Source organism: Excalfactoria chinensis, chromosome 9 (assembly GCF_039878825.1).
Source record: "Excalfactoria chinensis isolate bCotChi1 chromosome 9, bCotChi1.hap2, whole genome shotgun sequence".
NCBI classification, from domain to species: domain Eukaryota; kingdom Metazoa; phylum Chordata; class Aves; order Galliformes; family Phasianidae; genus Excalfactoria; species Excalfactoria chinensis.
In genome coordinates this window covers 12,708,253-12,722,862 of record NC_092833.1, presented here as the reverse complement: position 1 = coordinate 12,722,862, position 14,610 = coordinate 12,708,253, and the positions used below count along the sequence as shown (strand labels likewise).

At 36.8% G+C, this 14,610-nt stretch overlaps 1 protein-coding gene across 2 annotated transcripts in view; it reads left to right on the top strand.

Annotated features, from left to right (window-relative positions):
- ATP11B (ATPase phospholipid transporting 11B (putative)) overlaps positions 1 to 14,610 on the top strand; it is a 126,571-nt gene that overhangs the window by 85,818 nt on the left and 26,143 nt on the right. For both annotated transcript variants that reach the window (XM_072344057.1, XM_072344058.1), the window contains 15 exons: positions 320 to 409; positions 2,718 to 2,798; positions 6,841 to 6,948; positions 7,153 to 7,281; positions 7,398 to 7,501; positions 8,061 to 8,108; positions 9,081 to 9,145; positions 9,677 to 9,758; positions 10,995 to 11,145; positions 12,202 to 12,399; positions 12,687 to 12,845; positions 13,103 to 13,275; positions 13,628 to 13,696; positions 14,282 to 14,355; positions 14,433 to 14,536. In XM_072344057.1, coding sequence (XP_072200158.1) covers positions 320 to 409; positions 2,718 to 2,798; positions 6,841 to 6,948; positions 7,153 to 7,281; positions 7,398 to 7,501; positions 8,061 to 8,108; positions 9,081 to 9,145; positions 9,677 to 9,758; positions 10,995 to 11,145; positions 12,202 to 12,399; positions 12,687 to 12,845; positions 13,103 to 13,275; positions 13,628 to 13,696; positions 14,282 to 14,355; positions 14,433 to 14,536 — 1,635 coding nt within the window. The remainder of the gene's footprint in view (positions 1 to 319; positions 410 to 2,717; positions 2,799 to 6,840; positions 6,949 to 7,152; positions 7,282 to 7,397; positions 7,502 to 8,060; positions 8,109 to 9,080; positions 9,146 to 9,676; positions 9,759 to 10,994; positions 11,146 to 12,201; positions 12,400 to 12,686; positions 12,846 to 13,102; positions 13,276 to 13,627; positions 13,697 to 14,281; positions 14,356 to 14,432; positions 14,537 to 14,610) is intronic.

The following is a 14,610-nucleotide window of genomic DNA, read 5'->3' as shown; positions in this document are numbered from 1 at the left end:
TGCACAAATAGATCTGTTCTCTAGCAGCCTGGCTACAAGAAACCAGATTAGTCTGGCTGTTCCTATCCAGATTGGCGTGAGAACAGTTAAAATGTTGTCTGTAAAGGCAGTGCAGTTGCTACTCCTGCTTTCCTTCTAGATGTCCTTCATGGGCCCTTGAGATTGAATACAGCTGTTCTTTCTGGTAGTAGGGCACTGCCAAGATGCAGTTTGGGGAGGACAGATGGAAAATGAGAAGTTGAGGAAGTTTGGGAGAGAAAATGAATTCCAATGTTCAGCATGTCATAACTGTTCTTTCTCTTTTCCTTTTTGCCTTCAGTATACGGTGTGGAATTTTGTTCCAAAAAACTTATTTGAACAGTTCAGAAGAATAGCCAACTTTTATTTCCTGATAATATTTTTGGTTCAGGTAAGTTGAATAATAGTTTAGCCATGGAAATTAAGGTGGTAATTGCCATTTGTGTTGTGGATTCTGCCACTGACTTTCCATTCTACGAATTTAACTTCTCAATTTAATGTTGAAACAATACATTTTCAGCATTGCTGGTAAAATTTGAAGTTTGCTGTCATCAAATTGGACAGTGTTGCACATTCTCGTTCTGTATTGAATCTTACTTGTGTAAAGCAATACACATGAAGGTGGCGCTTCATGACAGAAACAGGAGTAGCAAAGTGTTGATAAGATTTCTCTGTGAGTGTCATGTATAAGTAGTAGGGCCAGTTGTGAATTTGTTAATCCTTTGCCTCCTGTGTCACTTGATCTTTTAATTTACATTTTAAAAGAATGAACTTTCTAATAGGTTGAAAATTCTTGTGTTAGGAATTGCTAAGGTCGTATTGTTTTAGCTTCATTTACCAGCACCCATTTCCTGTTGTCATAGTTAGGAATATTGACTTTGTCCTTCCTGTTGTGTTGTTCCATACTGTTTAATGGATCATAGCACAAGGAAGATGGGAACGTGCCAGAGAACTGTAATTACTACTTACAGTTACCCCAAACAGTGTTGCTCTTTTCAAGCTTTTATTTCTTCCTTATGCAAATTTACTTATATACTTCAATTTTAATCACGTTTCTTCCAAACTGTTAGTTTAGACTTAAGTAATATCTAAACACAATGTCCATGAAGTGATGTGAACCTGGAGGCAGAACTTGAATTCAGAGTGAAATCCTATTCTTCTCTCAATTCATAACTCGAGTGAATATCCTAATTTGTATGTCTTGTGTGTATGTCTTTGTTCTTGGAAACATAATAGGAATAAAGCTGCAGTCATTTTTGTTCTTCGTTGCTCTTTTTCTATTGAACAGAATTTTGTTTTTATTCAAATCTCATCTAGAATTCCATTAATGCGTAATACTTTTCTTTTTGCAAGGCAAAGGTGCTCTTAACATTTGATCACCATGGTATCTTCTCTGTCACATGAATCTCCTGTGACCACAATGCAGTGCCAATCAATGCTGCTTTATTTCACTGGGGATGGCAGGGCTGGGGCAAGTTCTTATTTTGTTTAAATGCATAGTGCAATCTGGTCTATGCTGTCCGCCCCACATATGTATACCAGAAACATGGTGACAGACTGTGTTTTGGTTGCTTGATGCTCTGACTAGTTGTATGATGGATATGTGTCCACCTCTGTAGCAGGCACTGGTCTGTGGCCTTGTGGGGAAATAAGAAAAGCAGCAGTATGCCATGGTGCTTCCACTGGTAGAAAAGTTGCCCCCCTTTAACATGTGAGCCCATCTTCAGAAAGAAGGAGAGATTGCAAATGGCAGAAATGTCATAGTTAGGCTTCTCTAGCCGTAACCATGGGCTCCTGGAAGGTGCTGTCTTGGGCAGGGTGCTGTTGGGCTGAAATTGTAATGCTGCAGTTGAAGAACACACAGTATTGTGAGCTAGGTCTGATTTTGTCGTGTATTTTAAGTTGTCTTCATCTCAGTGAAATAAATAAATGGTGCATGTGTTGCAATGTCATAATCTGTTTTCTCTGTGGCTCCTGGCTCTTAATAGAGTAAACTTCATGTGTGATTTTCTTTTTCTTCTTTAATGGTTCCCAAAGCAATGCCATAAGTCTCAGGTAAAGTGAATCAAATCACTTTGGTTTTGAATAGCTCTCTTGTGTATATTCTGTATGCAGCACTTGACCACAGTGTTTTTTCCTGCAGCAGAGGAGAGCCACCAGCATACCACTTCCCCCCTCACACACACATACATCATTTTAGCATATATGCTGCACTTTGGCATGAAAGCAGTGATAGCACAAATTGTGAAATGTGCATGTTGGAGGGACCAAAAAGGAACAGTCTAAGAAAAGGGTTTCTTTAATACCTGAACTGATGGAAACTGCCATTTTTAGCTTCATTTTCACTTCTGAAGTGTTTGTTGTTATATTCTGTACTGCTGTACTGCAGTTGATTGTATAGAATAGTGGAACTGCATAGCAAAAAGGTGAAAATATATCTTATAGTAATGAGTCATAAGAGTGCATTACAGATGTGATAAAGTCTGTTCTGTGGCTGAGTGTTTTTGTTTGTACCATTATTGACATCTGTTTAGATGCCAGGAACTGACTTTTGTTCAGGACTGAAGGATGTGCAGTAAAATTCCAATAGAACTTGGAAAAACACTTGTCACAGATTTGATTTTGTTGTTGTTGTTGTTTGTTTTAGTACAATTGTAAAATCAAATTCCGGCTAATTTTTACATTTTCTTCTCTTTTAGCTCATGATAGATACCCCTACCAGTCCTATTACCAGTGGATTGCCATTATTCTTTGTCATAACTGTGACAGCCATAAAGCAGGTAAAGGGGAAAAAATCCTATAGCATGAATCTTAATTTTAAGGTGAAGTTAATTAACAAAGTCTGACCAGGATAATGTTTAGAAACAGCAACAAAGATCAAAGTGATGTCTTCAGAAGTATTTTGTGTACTTTATGTTTCTTGTTAGACGCTTCATCATTTTGCTTGGTTGTCAAGCTCTCAATGACTCACTGTAGTACCCTTAAATGGACAGTGAGTGACTGTCAGACAGCATTCTTGTCTCAGCATTACATGTCGCTTGTTATAAGACCTTTTCTGAAACCACCTCGCTTATTCCTTTGGCACACCTCGCTACATATTAGAGTTAATCCTACATATCTGTGAAAAAGGAGCTTAGGTAGGTGATGCCGTGGTACAACTCATGTCTGTCAGTAGTTAAAAGGCAAATTTTGCCCCAAAGGATATTTTCACGGCACGAAGTATACATTAACTATAATCCTTTACCAGGTAAAAGATCCCATTTGGGAAACTTCTGCTTTTGTTTTGTTTTTTTTTTTTTTTCAGTTGCATAAAACATTTTGGAATATTTTAATCTTTAAGCACTGTACTAGAACCTAGTAAGACCTACAAACCCTTTAAGGCTAATGTACAAAAAGAATCTTCTGCTTACTTCAAACCCTGAAGGTGAGAGGAGAAAGCAACAAGCATGTAAATAAAGTAGTGATGTAGCTAGAAACTATAATAGTTTCTGCAGACAGATAGCTTTCAGGAGCCGGCTCCTTCAGAGTGTTTGACAGTGCTGGCTTGGGAAGACATGCAGTCATAGCAACTGAAAATTAAGCAGGAGAATTTTTTGAAGTCAAAGCTGGAATTTCAATTTGCCTGTTGTGACAGCAAGACCCAGAACCACCCCGAAGTAGGGCTGAAATAAAAATAGCTCTGTCTTTCAGTCAGGTTGGTGTTTAGGGCAGAGAGAGGAACTTAATGCTGTAGAAATCTTTGAATTGCCTCTCGGTTTGTTGCTGTGCAGTTGATGTATGCAGTGCCCTAACCCAATTCAGTTGCTGTATTAACACCCAAAAATGTATTCAAGAGCTGTCATTGTAGAAAATATCACTTAAGGCTGTACAAGATGAAACAGATGTTGAAAGTTGGTCACAAATATTTGAGTGGTTTGGTTTTTTGGAAGAGCTTTCTTTTTGACATCCAAAATAGTGCATAATGATCTATTGCCTTATTGTTACCCAAAGCCCAGTTTTATATTGAGAAACTCAGGTGCTTTACCATCACTTGAAATGAGCAGAGATTCTGATGTTCAGTTCAGAAGATTCAAATCGTATATGAGTTGTTGAGCACTACGAGTTCTTTCTGACTATTTCAGATCTGTTTACAAGGGCTGCTGGAACCACCTAAACTGATCTGATGGACTCTTGTGTTTATTTTACCTGCTAGAAAGCGGGCAAACAATATTCACAAGCTGTATCTTGGAAAGAAAATTCAGTGTTCTCTTTCCAACAGACTGCTCTCGAACCAGAAAGAAATACAAGCCTTCTGTTGGAGCGCAGAGGAAAACACCCAGTGTGTCTCCAAACCAGTTCCCATTTTCTCTGAAACCAGAAGGGGAATAGGAAGGAGTTTTTAGAATTTCAGGGCACCAGTTTGATACAAATGACGTGAAATTAATATTTAACTGTAATTCAGGTCTTTCCAAAGATAAAAAGGAAACTAGAGGCCTTATCAGTATCTGTGTTTGAGAAGTTTAGCAGCGGATGGAAAAACTCTACCGTGATTTCTTAAGGTTAACTTAAGTAACTTGGTATCCCTATCAGACCTCAGAACTTCACTGTATTTTAATCTCAGCCAAGGAGACAGAACCTTTCCTTATTAGAAGTGCAGTAGCACCTAGGTCAGAAGAAGGGCGTAAAGACTGCAAAATGATGCAGCTCATGCTGTGTCATTTTATTGAACTTGTTAGCTGGAGCACTTTCCTCCTCTGGCCTCTGAAGATGCTTGCGCAGTCAACAGAGGAATCAAAAATAACAGAGTAAAGAAAAAAAGAGCTTTTTTTTATTTATTTTTATTCTGTAAAGATAATGTATTTTCTAAGGAACTTCAGGGAACTTGGTGCTTTTCAGTAAGTTCTTAAGTATTTAGCAAAGAAGTTTATTGGACTCGTGGATGTTTACATGATTGCCACGTGAATGAGAAGCAACTGCTTTGCAGAATTTAGTTAAATATACAAGTGAACTGAGAATGAATACTGTGGCAATGCATTCTGCAGGCCTGTTTTAAATTTGTCCTTGCTTAATGTACACAGATGCTCTTGTATTAGCAGGAACTAAAAATATAATTGGAGTGATTTTTATCTGTTTTCTGTTCATGCAATTAAGCAACTTTAACAGTGCTCCTGCATCTTTCTTTTGATAGTATTTTTTGCAACATTTTCAAGTAGGGATAAGGTGCTCCTCAAAAATGCTGCAGTGGGTAAACTCCAGGGGAAGTTACACTGGCCGTAGGAATCTGGCTCTTAAGAATTCCCTGGTGTGAGGTGTCACTGTTGTGTTGCAAGCAGTAGGTATCAGATGGAGAAAGAGCTGAAATCTGTATTTTCTAAAGGTAAATTTCCATTCTCTGCCAAATGCCCATATTGCTCAGCTGTTCAGGTTTGCGAGACAAACACCCCAAGGTTACTTGATTTTCCTTGAGCTCTTGTTTTCCTCTGTCAGTCACCTCTAACAAGGTTCTGTAGGTACTGACTCTTGAAGTTTTTCACACCGACTAGAAAAGAGTCTTAGAGAGATACAGGATTCTAATTTCCCAGTATCACTGTGTGGCTTCTGTTATGGAGTTTTAATAGTTTTTAAGCATTTTATGTGTAAAATAAGTAAAATTTTCCTTTTTCTTTTTTTCGTAGTGGGTAGTTTTGTACTTAACTGCCTTCATTAATGCTAGTGATGGTGTGGTTGCATGAAGGTAAAACTGCAGAACTATGCTTGGGCATGTGGAGTTCATCAAATAACTTCCTTTCAAATGCAAGTCAAGGCTCAGAGTTGTCAGCTGCATCTGTGTTAGTAGCCTTTGTGTTATGACATTCATACAGTGTCTGAGGCATAATAGGAGGAGTTGGGATTATGAATGCTGTGTCAGGGGGGCCTCTTTTCCTGTCTGCAAGCTTCCATGGAAGTGGTTTCCACTCTTTTTCACGTTATTTTAAATGCAGAATCATTCTAGGACATGTCTCTACTATTGCAAATCAGTCATGGAAGTCTTGCCAGGATGTACGAGGTGGTGGAGAATTTTTGATCCTCTGTGGTTTTACCAGAAGCTCATGAATTCTGAGGATTCCTAAGAATCGTCATTTGGTTCTTAATGCGTAATATTTGATAGTAGCACTGAGTCATTCCATTCTGTGTATTAATGTAAGTTTGTTGTTTCTTCTTCAGAAAAATACATCACAGCTGAATTGCCTGCATAGACAAATTGATTTCTTGTTCTCACTCCTGGTGTTTACCAGGCAGTACTAAGACTTGGGGGTCAGAAATCATGCCATTGGTCATCACACTTTTATAGGTTGAGTAAGCAACGTAGTAATTTCTTAAGAAAGCAAGAGAGAAAAAGCGCACCTAGATTCACTCTCATGAATGTTTGCACACATGCATGGGATAAAGGATGCTTAAAGAGATGCAAAGTGTCTTGTAAAGACATGCTGCTTAATTTATGTATTAAAAATTCATCAGCATATAACGCAAAATAGAACAACTACACAAAAATCAGAGAAAGTAGGAGCAGCTGTTACCTGTTTTGAGGTGTATTAATCCATAAAGATCTCAGACTGAATGACCATGCATACAAAATGTCAGTTTGTTTTATCAGAACACAGGACAGTTATGTTTGTTCAGCACTTTTGCTACTTCATTCAAGTAAATGGTTTCTCAGGTTCTTGAGTTACAGCCATGGTTGAGGCTGGAGAAAAATAAGTAACTTACGTGGTTAAGGCCGTACGGCAAGCAGTTTGAAGCATATTTACTTAAAAGACATGATGCTAAGTTTATTGCTTGGGAAATAAATGTGTGTTTTCACAGGGTTATGAAGACTGGCTACGACATAAAGCAGACAACGAAGTAAACGGTGCTCCAGTTTATGTTGTTCGAAGTGGTGGCCTTGTGAAAACTAGATCTAAAAACATTCGGGTATGTGCCTAAAGATGGATTGAAAACTGTTTCAGAAAAATAAAAAATACAAAAAAGCCAACAGCCAAAGATCTCGTTTCGCTATTAATCATTGTTTCATGATGATTCATGATGTTACATGATGATTCAAAAACAGCGCTAAATTTAAACCTTCTCTTTTAAAACTTTGTTTGCTTTGCTTCTCATTTATCTTCATTTCATTAGGTGGGAGACATTGTCAGAGTAGCCAAAGATGAGACTTTTCCTGTTGATCTGGTGCTTTTATCTTCTGATCGAGTGGACGGTTCATGCCATGTTACTACCGCAAGTTTGGATGGCGAAACTAATCTTAAGGTCTGGATTTCACTGTTATGAAATAGAATGTAGCTAATAAATAATTTCTTACTTTAGCCCAGGAATACCCCCTGGCTGATTTCTTTATCTGCAAGTTAATGGATGGTGTTTTTCAGACACATGTTGCGGTCCCAGAAACAGCAGTGTTACAGTCTGTTGCCAACCTGGACAAACTTGTAGCTGTCATAGAATGCCAGCAGCCAGAGGCAGACCTATACAGGTATAAGTTATTTAGACTTTGTTTCAAAATACTTATTAATGACATGTTCACTATTAGGAGAAAGAGATGGATTTTGCTCGGTTTGAAGTAGTTTCAGACATCTGCTTATATCTCAGGATTTAATAACGAACGTAAGCATTTATATATGTGAAGAGTTGAATTTTGAGTATTTTAATACTAAATGAGGAACTGCAGCATATTTACATTTTGAGTTTTAATCATAACGCTTATTTTTGTACCTTTCTGTTCTAAACAGTAAACTTCTTCCCAAACTATTAAAAAGTAAGTGAACCATGAGTCCAGGGAAGTAGAAGAAAGAAACCTGGATATGATTCTTCCTGGAGATTTCAGTTCAATATAGGACTCCCTGTGAAAATTATTGCCAGTGTTGCCTTTGCTTTACTGTTCTCGTTTATTTGCATTGTTAAAATTACCACCGATTATTTTGTATTTGAGAAATGTTAATGATCTTGTTGTAGAATGGCTCTGTTTATTTTATTTCATTTTGCTCTTTTGAGATTTTGTGTAGATGTTTCTGACACATGACCCTGTTTTGTAGATTTGTTGGAAGAATAACTATAAGCCAGCAAATGGAGGAAATAGTACGGTAAGTAAAATTTTGTCAGGTTAATGTTAAGAAAATAGTGGTAGTTAAAGTGACCATCACAGAAAAAAAAAGTTAGTGTTGAATAAACAACAGGCAGGGGTATTTTAAGTTAAACATTTAGCACTGAGGTTATTTTCTATTGAGAGTAGCGTGGCTGAGTTTAAAAAACAAGCTAACAAAAAAGAGTAGTCAGGCAAACAGCAATAACACAAGTCAGACACTTTTCTTCAAAGTGTGATCCTGTGTCATGATGCTAAGTGTGTCACACATAAGCTAGTGCTATGATTCTTTCACTCTTTAGTGTTTATAAATATTATGCTTTACACATTCTATTCTAGTCGAACTTCCACATGAATCAAATATGAAAGCAGTATTGATTTCCATTTAAGTTGATGTGGCCATTGGAATAAAGCATACAACTCTTTGTATGAACTTTGCCTATATTTTCAAAGCACTCGTTGCAGTTAGACAATCAAATGAATGTATTATGTTGATGTAGTAGATGTGAGGGCAAAATGCACGTGTAAAATTTTATCTTTTTGCCTTAGGAACCAGAGTTTGCATGGTTGTATTGTCTGTCCATCTTTATTTTACTGATATGAATAATCTCTTTTGAACCTCAGAGAATTTCAGTTTGACAGAGGGGTAGAAATAAGATAAAACAGACAAAGCTAAAATACTGCTCTATTTGCACTGTAGACTTGACAGGATTTTGGCATGTTGGCTCTTCACATAGCTTGCAGCTCCCTGAACCAGACAGTTGGAACATGTAGCTCAGGCACTAGTTATGGGACTCAGAACACTGTGGTGGGAGAATGTTGGGGTGACCAAAGGATGAAACTGAGAGCTCTGGAGATGAACAGGGATTTACAGAACACATTTGACCTCTTTGCAAAGGAAACTGGATGTCATGAGCCCCATAGAGAATGGAACAAGTCGTTTTTACATGCTGATATGTCTATTTCTTTTTAGACCTCTGGGGCCCGAAAGTCTCTTACTTCGTGGAGCAAGATTAAAAAACACTAAAGAAATATTTGGTTTGTAGACTCTTCTTAAAGCATGTTGATGAACTGTGGTTTAATTCTACTTGCAGTGAAGAGATTATGATAATCTTCCTGGTGGTTACCTGAGGGGATGTGATTACAGATGAAAGTAATGATATTACAGTAAAGAATCTCTGAGGATATCGAGTTTCAACATCACTGTATGAAAATACTTCAAGTGGTTTGATAAAGGAATAACTTTAATGGTTAAATGACTGATGTTACTGTTACATTGTTCAAGACTTTCTCATGAGATTCTGATTTCCATAAAATACGTATTGAAGAGCAGTATGTCATAATAATGAACACTATTTTAGTAGGTGCTAAAATTACTTCAATATCACTGTTTTACTATAGTAAAATATTGCAAATAATTAGAATATACTGTCTTACTGTTGTACTGAAGTAAATACAAAAATAGTAATAATCTCTGGATTTTTACCCTGTGTCTCTTTAAACAAAATGAAAAATGCCACAAATTGCATACATGCAGAAAGCAATATCCTTTCTCCTCTTCATTCCCAGGTGTTGCAGTGTATACAGGTATGGAGACAAAGATGGCATTAAATTACAAGAGTAAATCTCAGAAACGGTCAGCAGTAGAAAAGTATGTTTATTTTCTAGTATCTTTCTTGCTTTTAGAATTGTTGTTTAGTCTTATTAACTTAAGTACCCTTGTGATCCCACTGTTGGGCTGTAGGCAAGGGAAGAGAGGACAATTGGTTTACTTTCCTTTTGTGTTATTCTGTCCTTCATTGTTTCTTTAAGTAACACATGGATTTGTAATACTCAAGGTTAAAAAGGATAAAGGCAGGAGAAGTTAGTGTAGGAGCAGAGAACACTTAATGGTAGGTGAAATGCAGTCTTGAACAAGGTGCTTATAGAAGTACTCTTCATAGCAGTTGTAGCCTCTGCTGTCTCTGCAACGTTACTGTGAGGCTGTATTGTGTCTTTAAATAGGATAGACTAAAATCTTAATCGCTTGGAGATCTTTGCCTGAATGCTGGTGTCTGATACAACAGGAATATAGTTTTGTTTTGGGTATCTGGGCAGGCTGTGTCCTTTAAGGTAACTTCTGCAGTGAGTCTTGTTTCTTACGCAAGTTGTAGGCTCAGTTTAAAAAAAAAATATTGTGTTATAAATAGGTGATAAATGTTACTGTAATAGAGATTTAATACATTGAACTCATTGAATCATTTTAAAAGAAAAAGGGGCTTTGATATGTTGTCTTTCTTGTTATAAAAGTATATATCAAAGAGTGTCTCATCACATTCTTTTGCAAATGTGAAATTGATTATTCTTCTGTAGTCAGATAAGAACAAATCTGTAGAGTGCACGAGAAAAAGTTCTGTCATCCAAGGGATAGAAAGGCATTACAGAATGTTTGGGAAGTTGCCTTGGTATAGCATTCCTTGAGTTAAATAACCAGATGGATGAGGAATTGCTCCTTCTAACTGAGGAGGAAGGTTCAGCTTTGAATTTCCGGGGTGGTTGTTTCTGCGGCCATCACAGCCTCACTAGATATTTGGGAAAGAGGGGAATGTCTGGTAGGAGGCTGCCAGCCCTCAGAATTCTGGACAACAGATGTAACACCAGTCAACTGAGAATGTATTCTTGCATCTTAATAAAGTCTTCCTATTGGCTGTATGTAGTGTGTATATTAGTCAGATGTTGAATTTCTTTTCTTTCCTATTGTTTGTTTGTCACATAGTAATTTTGGGTCCGTGTGAAACACAGGTTAAAAACAAATCCACTAGCTTTTCTGATCAGGTCATATGTACGTAGTGTGTCAACAGATTCATTGAAATAAACTGAAATTGAATCTTTTTTGGCCTTGTTCTAGGTCTATGAATTCCTTTTTGATTATATATCTAATAATCCTCCTCTTTGAAGCCATTTTGAGTACTATTTTAAAGTATGCCTGGCAAGCTGAAGAAAAATGGGATGAGCCTTGGTATAATGGAAAAACAGAACACGAAAGGAACAGCAGTAAGGTAATGTAGTTCCACCCAGTAGTTTATCTGAAGAACCTTCAACTACTAGATTTTGAGTGCAGTACTGATTGTGTCTCTCTTCTTGGATCCACGTGAAAGTATGCGTGCTCTTGTCTTGGTATTTTTGAAAGAGTCCTGTGTAGTGTGGCCCTTGTGTAGAAAAAATTAATCTGAGATTAAAGGGGTACTTTGAAATGTTCCTTAAATTGACAGTTCAGGGATGTAAACTTTATTTTCTGTTTGTTTTTGTGTTTTGTAATCATTTTGTATTTTCCTGTTTGATTGCTGATTTCTGTGTGTGTCTGACATATTCCAAAGCAGTTCAGAAGCTGTCTTGTGCTGATTCTAAGAAGTTGAGGGCATTTTTATAGCACAGAAGTGTTAGAAATCCAGTTTCCACATATGACGTGACATTATACATTTAACACTTCTTTTGTCTCCCGTGGAGTTGAGAATTGAATCTGCTCACTAGCTGCCTTTTGTGTTTAAAGGTTCAAATCCCAGATTAGAAGTGTTCTGTTCTGTTTCACAAGCAGAGCAGAACTTACAGTTAGTACATATTTGTTTGGAGAGGAGAATAGAAGTGATTGGAGAATTTCTTCAATTCCAAGATAGTTAAGAATGTGCCAGCATCCATTACAACAGCTATACAAACGTTTCAGTGTTCTAAAATAACCTTAACTACAGGTGTCACTACTGAAGACTATTAAAGAAATACACAAATTTTCAGATTGTTTACTGACTTTTCTTTTTAGTACCTGCATCCACTTAAAACACTTTCAATTGTTGAAGTGGTCAGCTGAGTTAATTTTTTTTACCTGCTCGTAATGGGAAGTAACCACTGTATAAATTATAGCAACCTCTGGAATGTTATTAGATTAGGAGAAAATGGGCTGCTTGTATTTATTCTATCTCATTTAAGCAGGGAATTTGATTTTTTTCTTGCTCTTGTAACATAAACTTTTTTCATATGAATTTGGGAAAAAACATGAAGCTAGTCGACCGTGTTTGACTTAATCACTGCAGTAATGTTTGTATCTTTCTTTTCTCTCATAGATTCTGAGATTTATATCAGATTTCCTTGCTTTTCTGGTACTTTACAATTTTATTATACCCATTTCACTTTATGTAACCGTTGAGATGCAGAAATTTCTTGGATCATTTTTTATTGGCTGGGATCTTGACCTCTATCACGAAGAGACAAATCAGAGAGCGCAAGTAAATACTTCAGACCTCAATGAGGAACTGGGACAGGTAGAACTTCCACTTAACTTCATTTGCTACTTCTTTTTAATAGTAAAGTTCACCATTGTATACTTTTTTTTATTGAAAGTGCTTTGACATCTGATTTGTTGAGAAGATTCAAACGTGATTTTATGACCAAAATTGGGATTATTTCATGATCAAAAAAGATGGGTAATGAAGAGGGAGAGTTGAGTTGAGGGTTTTTATTCATTGTGTTGTGTTTCTTTTTTCCCTCTGGTAAAAAACATATTACTTCACATCTTTTTTGTTTTTTTTTTATTATTATTTTACAAAAGGTAGAGTATGTGTTTACAGACAAAACGGGCACATTAACTGAAAATGAGATGCAGTTTCGGGAGTGCTCCATTAATGGCGTAAAGTACCAGGAGGTCAATGGTAAACTGACTCCAGAGGGGTTTTCTGAAGATTCTCCAGATGGAAATAGGCATACTCTGGTAAGGCTCTTATTTTTTCCCCTTGTCATTAGGTGTCTTTGATAGTATTCATGTTGGAGAAATAAAATATTCTTCTGGTATTAGCATTAAATTAAAAACAAACCTGAATTTCAGAACAGTTTGAAGCTATAAAGTGTTACTGAACAAAAAATATTTATTAAATAGTTGAGATCGTTTTACATTAAACGTTTGACTTTTTTTTTTAAAATGAAGTGAGTTGATTTCTAGATGTTACAAATCATGCTTCTTTCTTACAGATGAAAGAGGAAGAACTCTTCTTGAAAGCAGTTTGTCTTTGTCACACAGTACAGATCAGTGCAGATCAAACAGATGGCGCTGATGGGCCCTGGCATGCCAATGGAATAGCATCCCCATTGGAGTATTATGCTTCTTCACCAGATGAGAAAGCTTTAGTTGAAGCTGCAAGCCGGTGAGGTTTAAGCAAAATTTACCTACTGCAGAAATTGCCTGTTAGGGCAGTCAGTTTGTATTAAGAACAGTCTTAAAGAATTTCTCTGAGAAATTTGCTTGTCTCTGTCAATTTATTATGAAAACATTCCAAAACATAATGTGTGGAAGCCTAGGAACATTGTGATATAGAATTAGGAATGCTTAGGGAAATCCTTGTGAGATTACAATGGATGCAGTATGTTGCTTTTGAAGAACTCTATGGAACGAAAACAAGGGTGTATATCTCCTTTATTTTTTCATTTAGAATCCAATAGGCATCATATGTACAATTCTACAGCATCAAATAAATACTTTTTTTCTTCTGCTTTTAGGGTTGGAGTAGTGTTTATGGGAACTAGTGGGGACAGTATGGAAGTAAAAAGTCTTGGAAAACCAGAAAGGTATTTTCTTTTATAAAATAAAATTAACAGCCCTGTATTCTTATAAGAATGGCTTCATGTATTCCAGGCAGCTTGCATCGTGGTCCTTAAGAGTTCAAATTAAGATGCAGGAATGTTGTGTGAGAGTTACTCTGTGTAATTGTATATTGTAACAGTATGTATCTTTGACCATTCTTCAAAGCTGAGGCTCTAGTAGAGTTACAAGTAAATAAAGGAATTGGGATGCTTATTCAGGTTCTATGACTTGTGCTTTCAGCTCTGGAAATTCCCAGAATCAACTGTGCTGGCAGGTCTCATACGTGCATAATCCAGTTACATCTCTAAACTTTCCCCAAATTATCGTGTATCTGCAGCATGTCACAACACCTTTCATATACTTAGATATACACGAAGTGATGAAAACAACTAATTGCAGATACACAGATAGTGATGATTGTTGCTCAACTAAGTATTGTGAAGTGTCAGTGTAAAAGTGACACTTTGGGGAAAGCTCTGGGGATAAGAGTGCATTTGCAGTTGTACATAATTGCATTTGGAGATCTGTTTCTAAAACTGTGTTCTCTTCTGTCAAAACACAAAATAAAGGTACAAGTTGCTTCATGTTCTGGAGTTTGATCCGAATCGCAGACGAATGAGCGTCATTGTAGAGAGTCCCTCAGGTAAGTGATCAGATGTTACAATTGAGAGTTTCTTAAGTAGCGCATATTGTTAATTTCCATTCTGTTTTCCTTTTTAGGGGAAAAGCTTTTATTCACAAAGGGAGCAGAATCTTCCATTCTTCCTCGTAGTAAGAGTGGAGAAATAGACAAAACAAGGATACATGTTGATGAGTTTGCTTTGGTAAGTGTAGTCAACCCAGCTGATTTTTCTGGTTCTTCTGGTACAGATTCTGTGACTTGAACAAATTGCAAGTG